This window comes from Lepidochelys olivacea, assembly GCF_965140295.1.
Source record: "Lepidochelys olivacea isolate rLepOli2 genome assembly, chromosome: 7".
NCBI lineage: Eukaryota > Metazoa > Chordata > Testudines > Cheloniidae > Lepidochelys > Lepidochelys olivacea.
The window spans coordinates 96,718,710-96,737,539 of record NC_140417.1 but is presented as its reverse complement, the minus strand read 5'-3'; the positions used below and the strand labels follow the sequence as shown (position 1 = coordinate 96,737,539).

The window sequence follows — 18,830 nt, the reverse complement described above, 5'->3', positions numbered from 1 at the left end:
CCTGTGTTACTCTGTAGGATGGTTGTATTTTTAAATGTGAGGGACTATTAGTCTGCATGGGTATGTCTGAGATGCTGAAAATGTGTGGGGGAGTGCAGGGAGTGCTTGTTATATCACATTTTGTACAAGTTTGTACATTTTGTACATAGAATCATAGGACTGGATGGGTTATCTATTCCAGTTCCCTGCACTCATGGCAGGACTAAGTATTATCTAGACCATCCCTGACAGGTGTTTGTCTAACCTGTTGTCAGGGTTCTCTCCCCACTCTGAACTCTAGGGTACGGACGTGGGGACCCACATGAAAGACCCCCAAGCTTATTTTTACCAGCTTAGGTTAAACACTTTCCCAAGGCACAAATTCCACCTTGTTCTTGAACAGTATGGTGCCACCAAGTTTTATTTATACAAAGAACCAGGGAAAGGACCACTTGGAGTCCTATTCCCCCAAAATATTCCCCCACAAGCCCTTATACCCCCTTTCCTGGGGAGGCTTGAGAATAATATCCTAACCAATTGGTTACAAAGTGATCACAGCCCCAAACCCCTGGGTCTTAAGACAATAGAGAAATCAGTCAGGTTCTGAAAAGAACGATTTCATTTAAAAAAAAAAAAAAAAAAAGGTAAAAATCACCTCTGTAAACTCAGGATGGAAAATAACTTTACAGGGTAACAAAAGATTCAAAAACACAGAGGATTTCCCTCTGGGCCAAACTTTAAAGTTATAAAAAGAAAACCAGGAATACACCTTCCTCTCAGCACAGAGAAAATCACAAGCCAAAACAAAAATAAGCTAACGCATTCCCTTACTAGTACTTACTAATTCTAATGGAGTTGGATTGCTTGCTTCCTTGATCTGTGTCCAGCAAGTACATAAAACAGACAGACCAAAACCTTTTCTCCGCCGCTCCTCCCCTCCCCCCAGATTTGAAAGTATCTTGTCCCCTTATTGGTCCTTTTGGTCAGGTGCCAGCCAGGTTACCTGAGCTTCTTAACCCTTTACAGGTAAAAGGATTTTGAGCCTCTGGCCAGGAGGGATTTTATAGTACTGTATAATGGAAGGTTGTTACCCTTTCCTTTATATTTGACACCTGCTCTTAAAAATCTCCAATCTTCCACAACCTCTCTAGGCAATTTATTCCAGTGCTTACCCACCCTGACAGTTGGGAAGTTTTTCCTAATGTCCAACCTAAACCTCCCTTGCTGCAATTTAAGCCCATTGTTTATTATCCTATCCTCAGAGGTTAAGAAGAACAATTTTTCTCCCTCCTCCTTGTAACAACATTTTATGTACTTGGAAACTGTTATGTCCCCTCTCAGTCTTCTCTTTTTCCAGACTAAACAAACCCAATTTTTTAAGTCTTCCCTCACAGGTCATGTTTTCTAGACCTTTAATCATTTTTGTTGCTCTTCTCTGGACTTTCTCCAATTTGTCCACATTTTTCCTGAAACGTGGCGCTCAGAGCTGGACACAATACTCCAGTTGAGGCCTAATCAGCGTGAAGTAGAATGGAAGAATTACTTCTCGTGTCTTGCTTACAACACTCCTGCTAATACATGTAGTAGACCCCTACCATGACATCAGCCTTGTTTTTTACCCCTTTTATCCTTACCCAGAGACTTTCAACAAGTCTATCTCCTATTTCAATCTCAACCTTAGTCCAAGTGTATACATTTTTAATATATAAGGTGACACCTTCTCCTTTTTTCCCCTGCCTATCCTTCCTGAGCAAGCTGTACCCTTCTATACCAATATTCCAGCTGTGTATTATTCAACCAAGTAAAATCTGTGATGCCAGTTATGTCATAGTTTTGTTTGTTTACTAACATTTCAAGTTCTTCCTGCTTATTCTCCATACTTCTTGCATTAGTATACACACATCTAAGATACTGATTTGATTCCCCCTCCCCCAGTTCTGTCTTGTCTCTCCTTTCTCCCTACTATAACAGCCCATGCTCACCCCCCAGATTCCGACCCTTCTCCCAGGTCTCCATGTTTTTGACTTACCTGTGGGCTTTGGTCACCTGCCCCCTCCTCACTATGTTTGCCAGTCTGTATTCAAATATGCTCTTCCCCTTCCTCGATAGGTGGACCCCATCCCTGCTTAGCAGTCCTTCTTCCTGGAACAGCATCCTGTGGTCAAGAAAGCCGAAGCCCTCCTGGCGACACCATCCTTGCAGCCAGGCATTCGCCTCCAGGATGCATCTGTCACTGCCTGGGCCCCTACCCTTGACCAGAAGAATCGAAGAGAACATCACCTGTGCTCCAAGCTCCTTCACCCTTACTCCCAGAGCCCTGTAGTCACTTCTGATCTGCTAAGGGTCATATCTGGCAGTATCATTAGTGCCTACATAGATGAGTAGCATGGGGTAGTAGTCAGCAGGCCAGATGATCCACGACAATCCCTCTGTAATGTCTCAGATACAGGCCCCTGGCAGACAGCATACCTCCTGGGATGCCATGTCAGGGCGACAGATGGTGCCTCCAGCACCCTCAGAAGAGAGTCACCAACCACCACTACCCTACATTTCTTCCCGGGAGTGGTAGCTGCGATCCTCCCAGCTTTGTGGGTACATGGTTTCTCCTCCTCCACCTTTGGGTGATTCCTCATCGCTCGTTGCTAGGGCAGCATAACGGTTTTCCATGGTAGGTGGGTTGGAAGTAACCAGCAGCCACTGTACTCCCTGTGATAGGGCCATATCCTCCTCCTCCAGTGTTGTGACAGCCATCCTCTGTAGCTGGATAGTTTCCCCAGCCTTGGATGTCTCCATATGAATACTCTCAAGGAATTTCTCATGGGCACAGATGCGCCTCAGCCTAGCCACCTCCTCCTGTAGTTTTCCCACCTGCTTCCTGAGATATTCCACCAGCAGGCACCTTTCACACTGAGATGTCCCCCCCAGCCTGGCTTTCTTTGTGTGGGAAATGCAGGCCACAGTCTCTGAAAATCCACACTGGGATCTGGGTAGAGGCATCCACGGTCAGGCTGTCTGTCTGGATACAGGTGCAGGTGGAGGAGACAGGAGCAGCGTTGGCACTGGTGATGCTGCACTTCCTAACCATAGTGATTATATTACGTCTCCCTTCCACAAACTCCCTCTCTAACTCCCCGGTTTGTGGTCCCGTGTTCGCTAGCTCCCCTTGGTCACGTGGCCTTTGGCTTTTAAGGCCTTCTCTCCTAGGTCAGCCCTACCCCCTCATTGATCACAAAGCTGATTGAGGCTGATCAAAGATGATCAAGGGAACAAAACCAACAAGGAGTCCGGTGGCACCTTAAAGACTAACATATTTATTTGGGCATAAACTTTCGTGGGTAAAAAACCTACTTCTTCTGAAAGCTTTTTACCCACGAAACCTTATGCCCAAATAAATCTGTTAGTCTTTAAGGTGCCACCAGAATCCTTATTGTTTTTGTGGATACAGACTAACACAGCTGCCCCCTGATACTTGACACCATGCAAGGGAACAAAGGTTTAAATAGTACCCAGATTCACAATCCCAATCCACCATGTAATTGAAATGATCTGAAAGAGAAAGAAAAACACAAACAGCCAAACAAACTGACTCACCCCAAGACATTAGTATTTGCACATTGTTCATTCAGCAGGAGTATCTCCTTCCCCCACTCCCAAATTCCCTTGTTTGTGGCCCCCTGTTCTACGTATGTTCTAATTTGTAAATAGAAAGGAAACTGTCTTCTGGTTACTTTTTCTAACTCTGCAGAAAATGTTTTCTGTTATGACAAGGCAATTCCTACTAAGTAACTCCACCCTGTTATTATTTTTCCCATTCATATTTAGTCAAGATCATGGTACCACACCATAAGTACCTCTAACAACAGTAATATAAAATGATGCAAGATATGACTTTCCAATACATATTCTAGTAATAGTTTTACAACTGTACAACCTTGGTATAAACATTTCAATTATTACAACTAGAGTGGACTTCATGTAGCTTCGCGTATCTGTAATTGTAACAGCAGTTTAGTTCTGATTTATTTTCAGGTCGTGCCACCGGATGTATACACCCACACCACAAATGACACGTCATTTAGACTAAGAACAGCAACTTAGAAGTTAGAATTCACTATCATAAAACCATAACTGTTAGTTATAAAATGCATTTTTTTGGTCACTTTAACTGGGTCACCCTACAGCCATTGAGTATTACGGTGGTAGGTCTTTTTCCTCCTTTCCTATGCTTGGCTGATGCCAAAGTTGCTTGCACAGAGTATATGTGTGTGTGTGTGTGTGTGTGTGTGTGTGGGGTCCAGCCTGGGCTGCTGCTTGGCATGTTTAGGATCAAGCCTTTTGCCAAACCTCAGGAATATCTTTTTGGGAGGAAGTGTAAACATACAACCAAATTAGCCTGGTTTCTTTATTTAACTCAGTGAAAGTTGATACTTACTATAAAGCTTCAATGTAACCAGCTGCTTTAGCTAAATTAGAAAATGACAGGCCTGTATTTAATATTTTGGCAAAAGTCATTCTGTTTGAAACAAAAATACCAGTTAAAGGTAAGGAAGTAATAATAATCAAGTAACATTCCTACTGCAGAAATAAGAAATATAGATGGTATGCAGTTGTGGTAATTTTCACATTTATTTTGACAGTATTATAGTCTACAGTGGGTGCTAGATAGGAAAAGATAAAGTTAACAGTGTATTGACACATTATGGAATAATCACAAGAAGAACATACTTACCGATATGGTGCCAGGACTGTGGGTAGTATATCTACAGTTTTCTGGGAAAAGCCGTCACTAAAATGACCTACTAAATTCTAGTATAATTTCTAAAATAAGGAGAGCAGATAGCCTAGCTTGGCCATCCAATTGATAGACAGTTTTCCTGGAAATGGTCTGTTTTTTACTAACACAAGGCTGAGCTTTTTAATTCCTGCAGATGATAGTTCAGGATCATGCTTCTTTTTCCTATGGGCTTTCACAAGTTACCTAGAAATAGAACAGTGTTTCCATGGGCAAATACACAGCAAATTTCAATAAGTCTAAAACCTGGTGTCTACTTTTCCATTTTGACATACATTAAAATGCACCCATCAACAATGTTCTCTCCATTCTGGTTCTTTTAGATTTGTCACTAGCCATTGGTACTGTTAACTATGAGAGAGGATCTCTTCAAATAGTTATTAAATTTGTATATCATTTATGGCTTTACAGATTATAATCAACAATGTGAATTTCACACTGAAATTAATTGGCAACCAATGAAGAATATGGATTATTGTTGTAACGTGTTCTTGTTAGTTTAATCTGTCTAAACGTGGACATCTGCACTAGATGAAGCTGACAAGTGGTCTTCAAATTTATCTGCATATAGAGTGCTGTGATGGTATAGACTGAACATACTAAGCAGGCAAAAGTTACATCTGTAAGTAGCTGAGGTATTTTTCAGTTGTCTTGACTGGAGAAGGCTAACTCCTGATGTTGTTTGTGGACAGAGTTCAGTAGGCTGCAAGGTATATTTTGGATTTTGGAGAGTTAAGGGAATTCGGTTGTGGTTGAAGTTTATACAGGGTGAATAACCCAGGATCACCAAAAGAAAATAAACTCTGCTGGTTAACCTTAACGAAAGGCTCAAGTATGTCTTCTGAAAGGCCTGGGACACTATTCAAGAGATCTACAAATGCATTACAATAGTCTAGGCTGGAGGAATATGTGTGTGTGTGTGCACACACACACACACACACACCACTCTTACTATATAAATAGTGAGGTTCTGATCTAGAAGAAAATTTCACAGCTTCTTGGTCAACTGAAGGTAGAAGATGGCACTTCTGGCCACTGCTGCTTTCTTGTAGTCCTAGGACAGCAGATGAATCCATTTTATCCCTAGTCTGCAAACCACCTTGACAAAAAACAGAAGATGAGATCACAGCCTTTGCTGATTCCTGAGGGTGTGTCCCTTTACTAATAAACATCATCTGTATCTCGCCCAGCTACAGATGCTTTCATCCAAGTTCCTATCTGTACCAGACATTGAGAAATCCAGACACTGCCATTTTCTTGCTTTGATAACAAAGAGATGGAGAGTAGAGTATCAGCAGTGTAATGATGACACCATGGCCCATAATTTCTCAGTCATCTGCTGTGCGGTTTCACATACACTTCGAGCAAGAGGAGGACTGTGCTGCAGTTGATCAGAATCAGCGCAAGTCTTTCTCCAGTCAAGTCTGTGCATATGTATTTCTCCTGTCACTGTAGCAACTAGTGACTGCCTTTCATTATCCTTCCATCCCACTTTATCTGCTGCACACTTTTGGCAAACTACTGTGACTGAGGGAATGAGAGGAGGACTACTACAGGTCCATGCAACAATGGTCCCGGCAGTTAGACTGTCCAGCTACAAACTTGAAGAGAGATGACCTCCAAGCATGAGAAGATAGTTTAGATTTATGGTTATTAAGTCATTGACCTTTTTTTGCGGAAACTGACCATAGGACATGTCTATTTTGGGCCCATAAAAAGCCTGCAATAAAATTTGCATCTTTAGGGGTAGATAATGGATCTGTTATCCACTCTGTGCAACTTGAGAGGTAGCACCTCTTGTCCACTGTGAGGCAGAGTCACTGTCTCTTTCTTCCTCTGAATTTCGTATCTCTTCCTCTCTTTGTCCCTTTATCTCAGTTTCCTTTGTTCCTGTCCCCTTATGTCTCAGAATCACCATCAAGTTTCCTCTCTCAAGCCCCTTGCCCCTTTCTGGCTGCTCCACTTTGTCCTGCAGCTCAATTGCTTTCCCCACTTTATTGTTTGCCACCTGCCTCTCTTCTACTCAGCCTGTCAGTGGCCAACTTTCCCAGGTTCTTGGGATTCCACAATGGAGGAAAGGGGGCACTGATTCTCTCCCTTCCTCAGTCAACCCCTAGCACATTCACTTCCTGCAGAGTGACCACACAGGGAAAGGGAAAGAGGAAGCCTCTGGGCCTGATGCTTGCTTCCTGCCTACATAACAGGCAGCAAGAGAGTATGCATAAGGAGTCATTATAGTCCAAGGAAATAGGATGCTGGACCATGCCCAAATATATAAAAATGCAATAAACCTCTAATGTTGGATGTGCACATGTGCATATTTGTGAATGCATGCATATTTATTAAAAAAGTTATATCAATATTGGCTTAATTGAAACATATTAATATTTGCCAACATGTCATCGTAATGTTCAATTTATTTTTGTTAAAATAAGTTTAACTTACTCTGATGAGTTATGTTTGTATAAGACAATGATCAATATATGTCTGATATAGGTGAAAATTAGGGCTGGAAAATAGCAACTGAAATATTAAAAAAAATAAAATAAAATAAAACTTATACTTGCAATATCTGGGGTGGCAAGGAGAAAAATTTGCCAATATATTACTCTTTCATCTTAAATCTTCACTTTTTTAGATTAAGTATTTAATTATAGGGGTTAAGTAAACATGGACTACCTTGCACTACCTATATTTCATGTAAAAGGATTTTAGCTCAGCTTTAAAAATGCAGCTCCCTTCTCAGTTTTCTTATGTGATTTGTTCTCATGATGTCACAAGATGAGAAAATATGACGTCTTCATTATGAGAGCCCCGCCCCTGTCGAACATGTTGATGTAAAGAACAAAAGTTGATTTAAGAACAATGAGTAGTTGATTTTTATAATACATGATCTTTGTGGTCAAAGCCAGGGGGAAATACACTTCGAATGGTTTATTTTAAAATATTACGAATCACTCCGTATACAGTGCAATTTAACCACAAATCACATTAAGTTAAATAACTTAATAACTTGCTGTTTTTTTCATATTGGATTAAACATAAGCAATACCAGTTTATACTCATTTTTAAAGGTCTGGGTTTTCATATTATTTTCACATTTATTTGTAGGCAGATCTGGGTCTTGTCACATTATTGCTATGTGCATATAAATAAATCATTGATACATAAAATGTATTGATGAAAATGAACTATGGTTAACAGAATCTTTGATAGTATGAATATTGGAGTAAATGTGAATATTGGAGTATTCAGTTCTTGCTTATGTGTGTTTGTAGATGGAGCTGTTGCAGAATCTTTGAGCTGACTAGGCTCTTTTTATTAGCTGCCGTAATAATCACAGTATGATTATCCTGACTCAGGTTTATATTTATAACTTCAACAAGTGACTACCTAAATATGCTCTTCTGGCTGAAATGAGAGATGAATAGTAGAAATGCTGTGAGGCATTCACTCCTCCTTCAGTCTCTTCCAGTAAGATTCGAATATTACTACTGTTTGTCCGATAGCTTTGCTCTTTACTCCATAACGATAACCATATAAACAGTTTTTGCATCAAGTCAATAGGAAAAATTCAAATGTTCACAAAAGTAGAAGTTACTGGAACTCCTTGTCTGTAAGCGGTCATGATCTCCTTCTTAATGGAACTGGGGGGTGGTTATGTGAAGTGAGCTTTCAGTCAACGGGTGACTGAGGAATATAAGGGAGACAGAGCATTAATGGGCCACCAGCATTAAATCTAAGCAGCATTAATAGACAGCACCTTACTGAACCAGTGAATGTAAAGGTCCACCTACATAGTTAGCAAAAGATACAAAAAGTTGGTTTCTCATGTGTGGATCTTATTTGAAAATATTTGAAATAAATATTGTGAGTGAAATCTGGCCCTATTAAAGTCAATGGCAAAACTCCTATTGACTTCAATTGGACCAGGATTTCACTTGGTATGTATTGTATTTGCAATAAAATAGAAAGCCATAGGTAGGGTGACTCATACTGATGCTGACATAGCTGCCCTGTGGTACTCCCAGAAGCAGTGCATCTATTGTAGAATGTTTCACCAGTCTGAGAGCAGGCCTAAACTACAGCCTAAATCAATATCACTTACGTCACTCCGGGGCATGAGAGCTCCCCCTGCCCCCAAGCGATGCAAGTTTCATGCTGTCCACAGCGGCGCTTTGTTGGTGGGAGATGCTCTCCTGCTGACATAGCTTCCGCTTCTTGTGGAGGTGGAATAGTTCTGCTGACAGGAGAGTGCTCTACCATCGGCATAGTGCGTCTTCACCAGACGTGCTACCATGGCGCAGCTGCACCGATGTAGCGCTGTAGTGTAGACTTGTCCTGAGAAAAACATCACTAATATTATTGAATGCCAGCCCTCAACTATGAGTTTCAAACTGTTTGAAAGATGAACACCAAGAGTCTACAAGAATTTACAGCAGATATCCCCTTTGCCTGCCTTTCTAATTACTCCCAAAACACACTTCAGAGTCCGAATCCTGGAGAGCATCAGAAAATCTCATAGTAAATCTCAGTGGAGATTGAATTGAGAGCAGAGTCACGGCCTCAAGTACTGCGCCAGTAGCAGATGAGGTTACTAATGCTAGTAAAATATTCTTTATCTCTACAACATCTGATCCCCTGGATAGTTACCAAGTACACCTGTCTGCCAAATATGTATGTGTGCCAATGCACTGTGCTGATCTATCTGCACAATATACCAAATGCCAGTTGCTTTGCTTTCCGTAGGTGGGAAGGAAGAATATTTTGAGTGTAAAATGGCACAGCACAGTGAATAAGCAAACCAATAGGTTGATCTAATTGTTTCACTCACTTTAAAATGTTCTGTTGACTAATGCATTTTTCCTTAGGCTGGTAAAGCTGGCAAACTTGTTTAGGGAAATTTTTTAAAAATAATTTAAAACAAAGGGCACATAGCCACATATGTTTCCCCCCAATCTTAACCAACTCTTTTTATTGCAAAATCTCCCCATTGATTTCCAAACTGTGAGCTTGGTAATATTTTTCAGTTTTGCTATCTAAAATACATGCATTCTTGTTTTGAGTTAAACCAAATAAAGCTTAGGATAAGCCTTAGTATGTTATCTTTTTTGTTCTTCTGTTCATGTATGAAACTAGTATTCTAGGTAAAGTGCTAATTAATTGCTCCTCCTATTATATATCTCTAGAGATCTGAAGAATAACTTGATTAGCACTATTGAGCCTGGAACCTTCCATGGACTTCCAGAACTGAAGCGCTTGTAAGTATTAATTCCCATTGAATTACCCTGGAAATTGTGTTCATATCAACATTTCTGTCCTTGGGGAACTTGAGTATGCCACCAAGCAATAATAACATAAGGACTTAGGGAAAAGGACATAAAACCACATACTGTACTTGGATTCTTTTAATTTTTTTTCTTCTACATAGGTCCTATTCCTATTTTCTGCTCTATTTGGGGGCATGCTTTGGAGTATTTTAAAATATCTTTTTGTCTTCTAGCAAAGAAACACCCTATTAAATATCTAAATAAATAAGTCTGTAGCTGATACGTTTTTTAAAAATGTGTAACTAATGACTTAACTAGTACATTGAAATAAAAATTCTGCGTACTAACTTTTTTTGTTATGAGGTCCACTTTTACTCATAGATACCATAGGCCAGATTTATAAAACAATTTCCTTGGAAGGAGGATTCTGCATGCTGAAGAAGTTAAGTTCATCAATTTCTTGTCTATCAAGTCTACTCTACTCTGTCTCTTTTTTTGTTTGTTTGTTTAATCTCTTTGGTCATATTGTATACCATATCCTTCCGAATACTGGTGATCATGTGATAACTGTGTATTTTTGAAGTCGGGTTTTAAAATATTACTTCCCTACTAATTTAATGCAAAATACTGGGGTCAAATTTCAAATAATACATTTTGGCGTATACCTTTATATTCTTAACTCGTTAATTCCCTAACAACATATTCAATTAACATTCTTTGGTTTTAGTAAAGGACTTTGATATCTGCTAATTTTACATGGCTTGTAAATAGCAGTGTTAATAATAAACATCAAAGAATGGTGAATGCAGTTATGTTTATAAGTAAATCCCTATGCTGCGTAAATTCTTCATTTAGAGCTTGTGGAGGGCAATTTTATGAAAAATAAATGTTGTTATATAATCATACACATTTGCTGTTTAGTTATGATCTCTATATTTGAATTTTTTCTGTATTGCATACTTACAGATAATTACATTGTAGTGTAATGATGAGAATGAATGTTAATTACTGATGCGGCCATATAATCTAATAACACAACCCTGACCTCTTGTGGGAAGAATGGGTAACCTGTAAACGCCATGATTTAATCTTTCTGAGTCACAGAAAAGAAACATTTTGAGGAAGTCAAAGGTTGGCCGCAAAAGAGAAGTCAAAGAAGGGAAAAGGTATTAGGAGATGGGACAGCTAGCAAAAAGCTAGCAGAAGCTCTCGTCACCCACAGAAATCCTGAGATTTACCATGCCAGACTTTAAAAAGAAGTATTCTGTGTTTGGTACTGATATGTTCCACTCTAATCCACGAGGAAAATGTTCTTGAGTAGTAGAAGATCACTACACAATATCAACCAGAGCTAGCTCTAAATAAAAAACGTTACTGAAGTCTGAATGCTGTAATTACTTTGACTGTACTTGCATTCATTTAGTATTGTTTCACATATGTCCCATGAGTAATCCAGTAGGCAGCTGAAGCTAGTGTAGCATAGGCCGCGGAAGGAGACATAATTACAGTGAGTGAGCTGGGTAAATTGCAAGCTGTCAAGGTCCTATAAAAATTAACAATTTCTCCTGTGTATAACCCTTTCTGAGAACTGATTGTATTGTGAGAATTCATTATTTGCAATGGCAAATTGCGTTACCATTTGGGTTACCACAAAATGATGGATACATAAAAAATAAAATGTGAGGAAGCACAAAAAGCATGTGGGACTTGTTTCTTTAACAGAGGAATATTTGTCTTCTGTAAGATCAATTTCATGAGTCAACATTTCTGATGTAAATATTTTACAACTAAAAATGAACACCAGATTTTTGTAACATGCAGCAAATTGGGCTTAAAATCATAAGGATAAGCAGAGAGGTATGTGCAGCAAGCTGGTGCAAGCTGTCATTTCTCTTTGCTAATGTTTCATGAGGAAAAATGGTTTACAGTGAACAGATTTCAGTTGTTGCCAGCTTATGCAACATGTTGTGAAAATAGCATTTGTTATTTTAGAGGCTGAGAAGAGGATACATGTGCTGTGGCTTTGTTAGAAATAGCCTGTTACTGCATGTCTCTTCTTGAGAACTACATGAATAGGATGGCAAGATCGTTTTTAGTTTTGTGATTTTTTTTTCTTTTGGCTGAAATCTACTTTTGTTAACCAGTTTTGCCACATAGGCATATTCTGAAATCCCTGCTCAGTCTTTGCTCAGGTAAAACTCCTAATGATTTCAGATAAAATTTTGCCCAAGTAACAATTTTAGGATTTGGCTGTTATTTTTTCCTTCTTTTTTTAAGTTAAACTACAGATTTCCAGGATAATCCAGTGACACTGACATATTAGGAAAATTACTGATGTATTTCTGTTTTATGCTTGTGTTCATTATGGAGTAATAATCCTTTCAGTAGGAAAAAATGTATATTAACATTTTTAATATTGTTACACAAACTACTCTTTTTCTGGACTAGTCCAGCTAATATAATTGAGAAGTATATAAGAAAAATGTATGCTATATTTAAAAATTACTTTAAAATGTTTAGCTGCACAAGAATATTTTCATGTCTAGTAAGAAGATACAGTAATATTTGATTATCCAAAACTTTCATTTTTTTAAGTATAACATGAAACACAGTGAGATTTAAAAGATGCCCTGTTCTTTCAGTAATTTTTTTGGGTGGCTCTCCAAGATTCTGAGGATTTAGTTACAAGATGGCAAATTATTACTCTTGCTTTCTTATTTTGGACATGTGTGTTGACAGATGCGGAGGATAATTGGAGAAAATAGGGCAGCAGAGAAAGGCGGCACAATACCTGAAGCAATACCAATCTAGTTCCCAAACAGACTAGATTTAACATTGTAAAAGGTTATCTGTTCATTTGAAAGATTATTAGATCATTGCAGTTTTCACAAAAAACAGAGCTGAAGAAATTTAAGTTAAAATTACAAACCAAACATTTGAAAGTCAGGAAATTAGGTTATAGCTGAGAATACACATAGGGTGGAAAATCTGGAATTACGCAGCTGCTGTCATCTTGTAAATGGTGGGAGAGCCCTAGTAGCTGCCTCTTGAAAGTGTACGCTGTCGCAGTTATGAATTACATAGAGTGTAATCTTGCATACACTCTTCTGGAGACTATAGTCACATCATAGTGACTTTATGCCTCATGTTATTACTCTGGTGTGATGGGTTGTACCAATCTTTTGGTACCCTTGAGAAGGTTCCACAGACCTGTTACAGCCCATCCCATCTGTACATTTAATAACAGACATTGCTATGACAATCAGTGTGTTTGTGGGGAGGTTTTTTTGGGGGGAGCTGGGGTTATACCTTGATGGGGATTTTTGGAGTCCTTGCTATAAGTGCCTCCTTGAGCAGGAGGCATTCAGGTTAAGTTGAAAATGTAGTGAGGATTAGTGTTTTATGAAGTGGCTGGTATACTCTTGTAGGAGGGCCAAACACCCCCTACTTGGTGCTCAAGAGACATAACAGCTGCCCTGTTCGTTACTTTGGTTAGATTAATATTATTTGTAGAGTTTAGGCTGTTAAACTGCAAGTAATGTATCCAGAAACTTTGCTCAATTATGTTCTTTTGCTTGAACCAGAGAAGTTGATTTTTTCCCCTTTCCTTCACCCGGGCCTTCTGTGAACTTTCTGTCCTAGCTGCTCATATCCTGTCCCTGTTGCAACTATGTTTTGTGTGTTGTGTTAGAAGCACACTGGAATATAAGAAAAAGGAGATGAAGAAAATCAGTGACACAAAACGCAGAAGAAATACCCCACTGGTGCCACTCACTCAGCTTCCATAACAGCCCCCACCTTGGTTTTATAAGCTACAACACAAATGGGTTTTATAACAACTATTAATTAGTGCTTTAAGCTTTCTATTATGGCTATCAGTCAGCTATATATAAGTTAGCTTTGAAATTAGAGTATAAATGGGCATAATAATGAAAATTTACCCTAGGCTAATATTTTGGTGGATAAAAATCAATGATTTTAAAAAAATCAGATTTTTTTAAATTTAAATAAGACTTTTTTTATAAAATGCTTTTTGAGGACAAAACCTATCCAAAGATCATTTTAATTAAGATACTTTATAGCTCAAAGAATCTCATGATGGAATAGGGATTATAAATTCTAATTCTCTAGTATGAGACAATGTATTCATCTAATGTTTAAGAAAAGTTTTGTGAATGAGTTCCAATAGTTCATGGATTAGGGACCCAATTTTATGGGGTTCCAGGGGCTTCTGTATTGATTATTTAGGTTAATCTTTCTATCTACCCAATGGGACTCAGTGCTCAGTCTAGAAGATACCATCAGAGATGCTTAGTTTTGCAGTTCTCAAACAGTGGATTTGTGTCTCCAGAGATAACATGCTTGTTAACAGCAAAAACGTTTTAAAATCAATAAATAATATATAGAGGTGAAAAATAAGACCTCAACCCTATTGCCCCTGCAAATTTGTGCACACAGAGTCAATCCCTTACCTCTCTCTAAAAGTGCAAAATTTCAAAAAGTTCAATGAAGAGAAGATTATTGGGAGTGGAATAGATCTGGACAAGGAGAAGAAGTCTGGAGATAAATGTGAGAAGGGAGGGACAGGCAGTAGAAACAATTAAATTGTTTGAGCAGCATATTCCAGAAGTCTTGAGGTCTTTCTGAGTGTAGTCTTCATTAATTTAAGACCTACCATACCATTCTCTCACTAGAAGGGAAAACCTATAATGCCAGCAGGCCGTAAAAGAGACCCAGTATAGGAATATTTTAATGAAGTTCCTCTACCTGTATGTAAGACAGGCATCCATGCAAAATGCAAACAGTGCAACAAAGAAATGCAAGGCCTAGTTGCCTGAATGAAACATCATGAGAAGTGTTCCTTCTCAGGAGGAAGCTGCGTTGAAGATGATGGAAAGGAACATGTCTGAACATTCAGGATCTTCAGGTTGGTAAACTTTTTCATTTCATACTTCTTTCTTATGACTGCCTGTCTTCCTTCTGGACTATTCTTGAATTCTCATGTTTGAGCAAAAAATATGGTTGTTACTCTATGGTACTATCCTTTTAGATGCAGTTGTGATAAAAAATAACTAGCTGAAATAGGTAGATCTTCCTTTTACAATTTCACCTTTAAAGTAGTACTGAGTGTCAGTGAATGCAATGAGTAATACTAAATGAGCAGTACATTAATAATAATTCAATAACTGCATTGACTTATTTTGTTTAGGAGAATCCATCCTCAACATACGGGATTCTGAAGACTATCCACCTTCAAGATCACCATCATTTTCTATAGTTTCAGAGTTATCTGCCAATGATAGTGTTTCAGTCACATCATGTATGTCACATAGCCACACTATATCCACCTGTAGCAAAAAGAAAAAAAAAATCCATCATCCAGAAACAACCATAGATAAGTTTGTGATAGGAACTAGCAGATTACAAAGAGGTAATAGATGAAAAAATTGCCCAGTTTGTTTATGGAACAAACTCCTTTCTGTATGATTGAGAACCCACACTTCATTAGCATGGTTCAGTGATTAAGAGCAGGATACAGTCCACGCAACAGAGCAGATGTCTCAGGCAAATTGCTGGATAAAGTGTATGAAAGAGAAATTGAGCAGTGTGCAAAAGGTCTAGAGGTAAAGGTAAAATTGTTAACCTGAGTCTTGATGGAGCAGTGTCCACAATGATCCTGTTGTATGTGCTTGTGTGACAACAGAAGAAGGGAATGTCTTCCTTACAGAAACAATTGATACATCAGGAAATGCGCACACAGCAGAATACTTACAAGAAGTAGCAGCAAAAGCTATAACAAACTGTGAACAAAAATTCAAATTCAAACAAAAATTCTGGTACGCAGCTTGGTCACAGACAATGCTGGAAATGTATCCAAAATGAGAAGAAATTATTTAAAGGAAAGTGAAGAGAGTCTCAAGCTAATAACATACGGTTGCTAATGTTGCTGAAATTGCAAAATACTTCTGTAACAACCACTTTGCAGCAGCTTCTCTGAAAAGAGTGGGAGGAACCAAGCTTACTCTCCCACAAGACTTGTGATGTAATGGACTGTTTTGAGCACTATATCAAGAACTGGCCTAATCTGATGACACTTTGTGAACAAAATTGTTAAAAACTAGATGGCACTGTCACAACCAAAGTTCTCAGCACTGGGCTTAAGAGAAATGTTGAACACACACTGAGTACCCTGAAGCCTATTTCTGTAGCCTTGAACAAAATGCAGGGAAATCACTGTTTTATTGCTGATGCTGTCGAAATTTGGAAGGAACTGAGTGAGATCTTAAAAAGAGAAATATGCAATGACAGAGTTAAATTACAAGCATTAAAAAAGGGAATGGGACAAGCACTATCTCCATCTCATTTTCTTGCAGATATTCTCAATACTTGGTACCAGGGTCAAACCCTAATTGCTGAAGAAGAGGAGTTGGCTATGACATGGACATCCAGCAATCATCCCTCCATAATGCCAACTATAATAAACTTCAGAGCTAAGGGTGAACCATTCAAGAAATATATGCTTGCTGATGATGTTTTAAAGAAAGGCACACCAGGGAACTGGTGGAAGTCACTTAAACACTTGGATTCAGAGACTGTTGAAGTGATAATCTCACTTTTAACAGCAGTAGCTGTTAAAGAATGTAGAAAGAATATTTTCTTCCTTTGGACTAATTCATTCCAAATTTAGAAATCGTTTGGGACCTGAAAAAGCAGGAAAGCTTGCTTTTCTTTTCCAGATTATGAACAAACAGGAAAATGAAGGTGAAGACGACTGAGTTAGCTGCAGGAGCCAATATTTTAAGTTTCTTGTGTTGACCTGGCTGACATTGTCAATTTTTTTTTAATATTTCATTTAACTATTTTAGTTAAAAACAATTGTGACAAAAACAAACCTGATTTTAAAAAACTTGAATGTTTAACTAAATTCAAAAATTCATATGCATGTTTTGTTAAAACATTAGACATTTGCTGTTGAAGAAAAATTCCAGAATACATAACATTGTTGTTTTAGTTAAATAAAACAATTTAAATGTCTGTCTGGTGATTAACCTTCAACAGGTTAATCATTAATATGTGGAGGCAAGAAATTCCTACAAATATTAATGATTAACCTGTTGAATTGGAGATAGTTTACCTCCTAATGACTTCATAAATATCTGCTTCAGTTACCTTTGGTAAATGAAATAACCAAACAATCATTCATTTTCTGATATAGCTGTAAAGCTAATCTGAAAAGTTTTCAAAATAAATCACTTTAAAAATGCAGTGTGTACCTTCTAAAAATGAAACCTACATCTATCTATCTCTGAGTTGTGAAGAATATGTATTAAGGTTATAACAAACAACAAGAATGCACTTTTATGTAGAAATCCATGATTAAATCGAGTTTTCCTGTATAGCGATTTAAATCACAATTTAAATCAATTTGACTGAAATCAAATCCATCCTGGTTGGCAATGATAGGAGGCCTTGAGCATGGAGTAACTTAATAAGGGGAAAAATAGATGATACCTAGGGTTCAGACCAGGCTGCAGAAACTATTGTATGCAGCAATTCCTAAAATACATGCCATTTTCTCATTATTAAATAAATGTTGCTAAAAATTACTGCTATGAGATGAAGACTGATTTTATTTTGAGGCCTCTAGAGACATGACACTATTTACGAAGCAGTTAATGTAAAATTCAATCCAATGTGTTACAGGAAAGTTTAACTGTTAAGTGGGATTCGTAACTATGTTAATATAATAAAAATTAAAAAGTTATAAAATCAGTTAAATTCAAATATGTTACAGTACACAAATTTATATTTATTCTTTCATTTGTAGCTTTCTAACTCCTTAAAATCAAAACTAACAAAGCTGTTTGTGGCTATGTAGCTGTGTACACCCATAGTATACAACTAATGTTTTTGATTTTTTGTTTGTTTCAGGGATCTTTCCAATAATAGAATTGGATGTCTGACCCCAGAAATATTTGAGGGCCTTAACAATCTTCACAAATTGTGAGTATAATACCATTTTGTAATAATCATTTTTTTAAAAAGCCTTTAACACATTACAACTAGGAGAACAGGAAATTGTCCCTCAATTGTGTTGACTGAACTATCTGCAAAGGATTTTAAAAGAAGGCATGTCTGTACATTTTAAACTAGAGAGAGCCAAACTTTTTCAGTGAATTTCCCCTGGACACTTAATGAAAAACAGAGAATGGGATCCTGTCACTCAAGCCTGCTAGGACAAGAGTGAAGTAGAAGAACATAAAAGTAAACCAGCCATTATCCAATTTGTTTGGTATGTTATGTAAGCCAGACAGTGGGGTGTGCAGAGTATGGGAAAGACTGCAAATTAATTTTTTTAAAGAGTCTAAACTAATTTTAAATGCAAAAATAAACCTTTACTCTTTCTCCTTATGCATTATAGTATCGTCTTCAATTATGTGATTATATAATTTGTACTACAAGACCCCTGCCTCCATTCAATACTAAAAGCAAAAGGGCATTCTCTGTGTTTAAGTCCAACAACACTGGATTGGGATGTGGAATAAATGGATTTTTTCTTGGTTCTATCACAGATTTGGGGATATTTGGGGCAAGACTAAGGTTTACGTGGACAACCTTAATTTTGGCACTTCCGACATTTGAATAGAACTGATCCAAAAAGTAAGATTTTTTTCATTAAAAATTTCAAAAAAATTGAAAATCATTTTCAAAAGGATCCCCTTTTTTGTGAAAATTTGGTATTGAAAAATGGGAGTTGTCAGGGTTCCCTCCCCACTCTGAACTCTAGG

The 18,830-nt window shown here is 37.9% G+C and overlaps 1 protein-coding gene across 1 annotated transcript in view; it reads left to right on the top strand.

Annotated features, from left to right (window-relative positions):
* ADGRA1 (adhesion G protein-coupled receptor A1) overlaps window positions 1-18,830 on the top strand; it is a 464,598-nt gene that overhangs the window by 180,834 nt on the left and 264,934 nt on the right. The window contains exons 3-4 of the mRNA XM_084634535.1: window positions 9,961-10,032; window positions 17,974-18,045. Coding sequence (XP_084490661.1) covers window positions 9,961-10,032; window positions 17,974-18,045 — 144 coding nt within the window. The remainder of the gene's footprint in view (window positions 1-9,960; window positions 10,033-17,973; window positions 18,046-18,830) is intronic.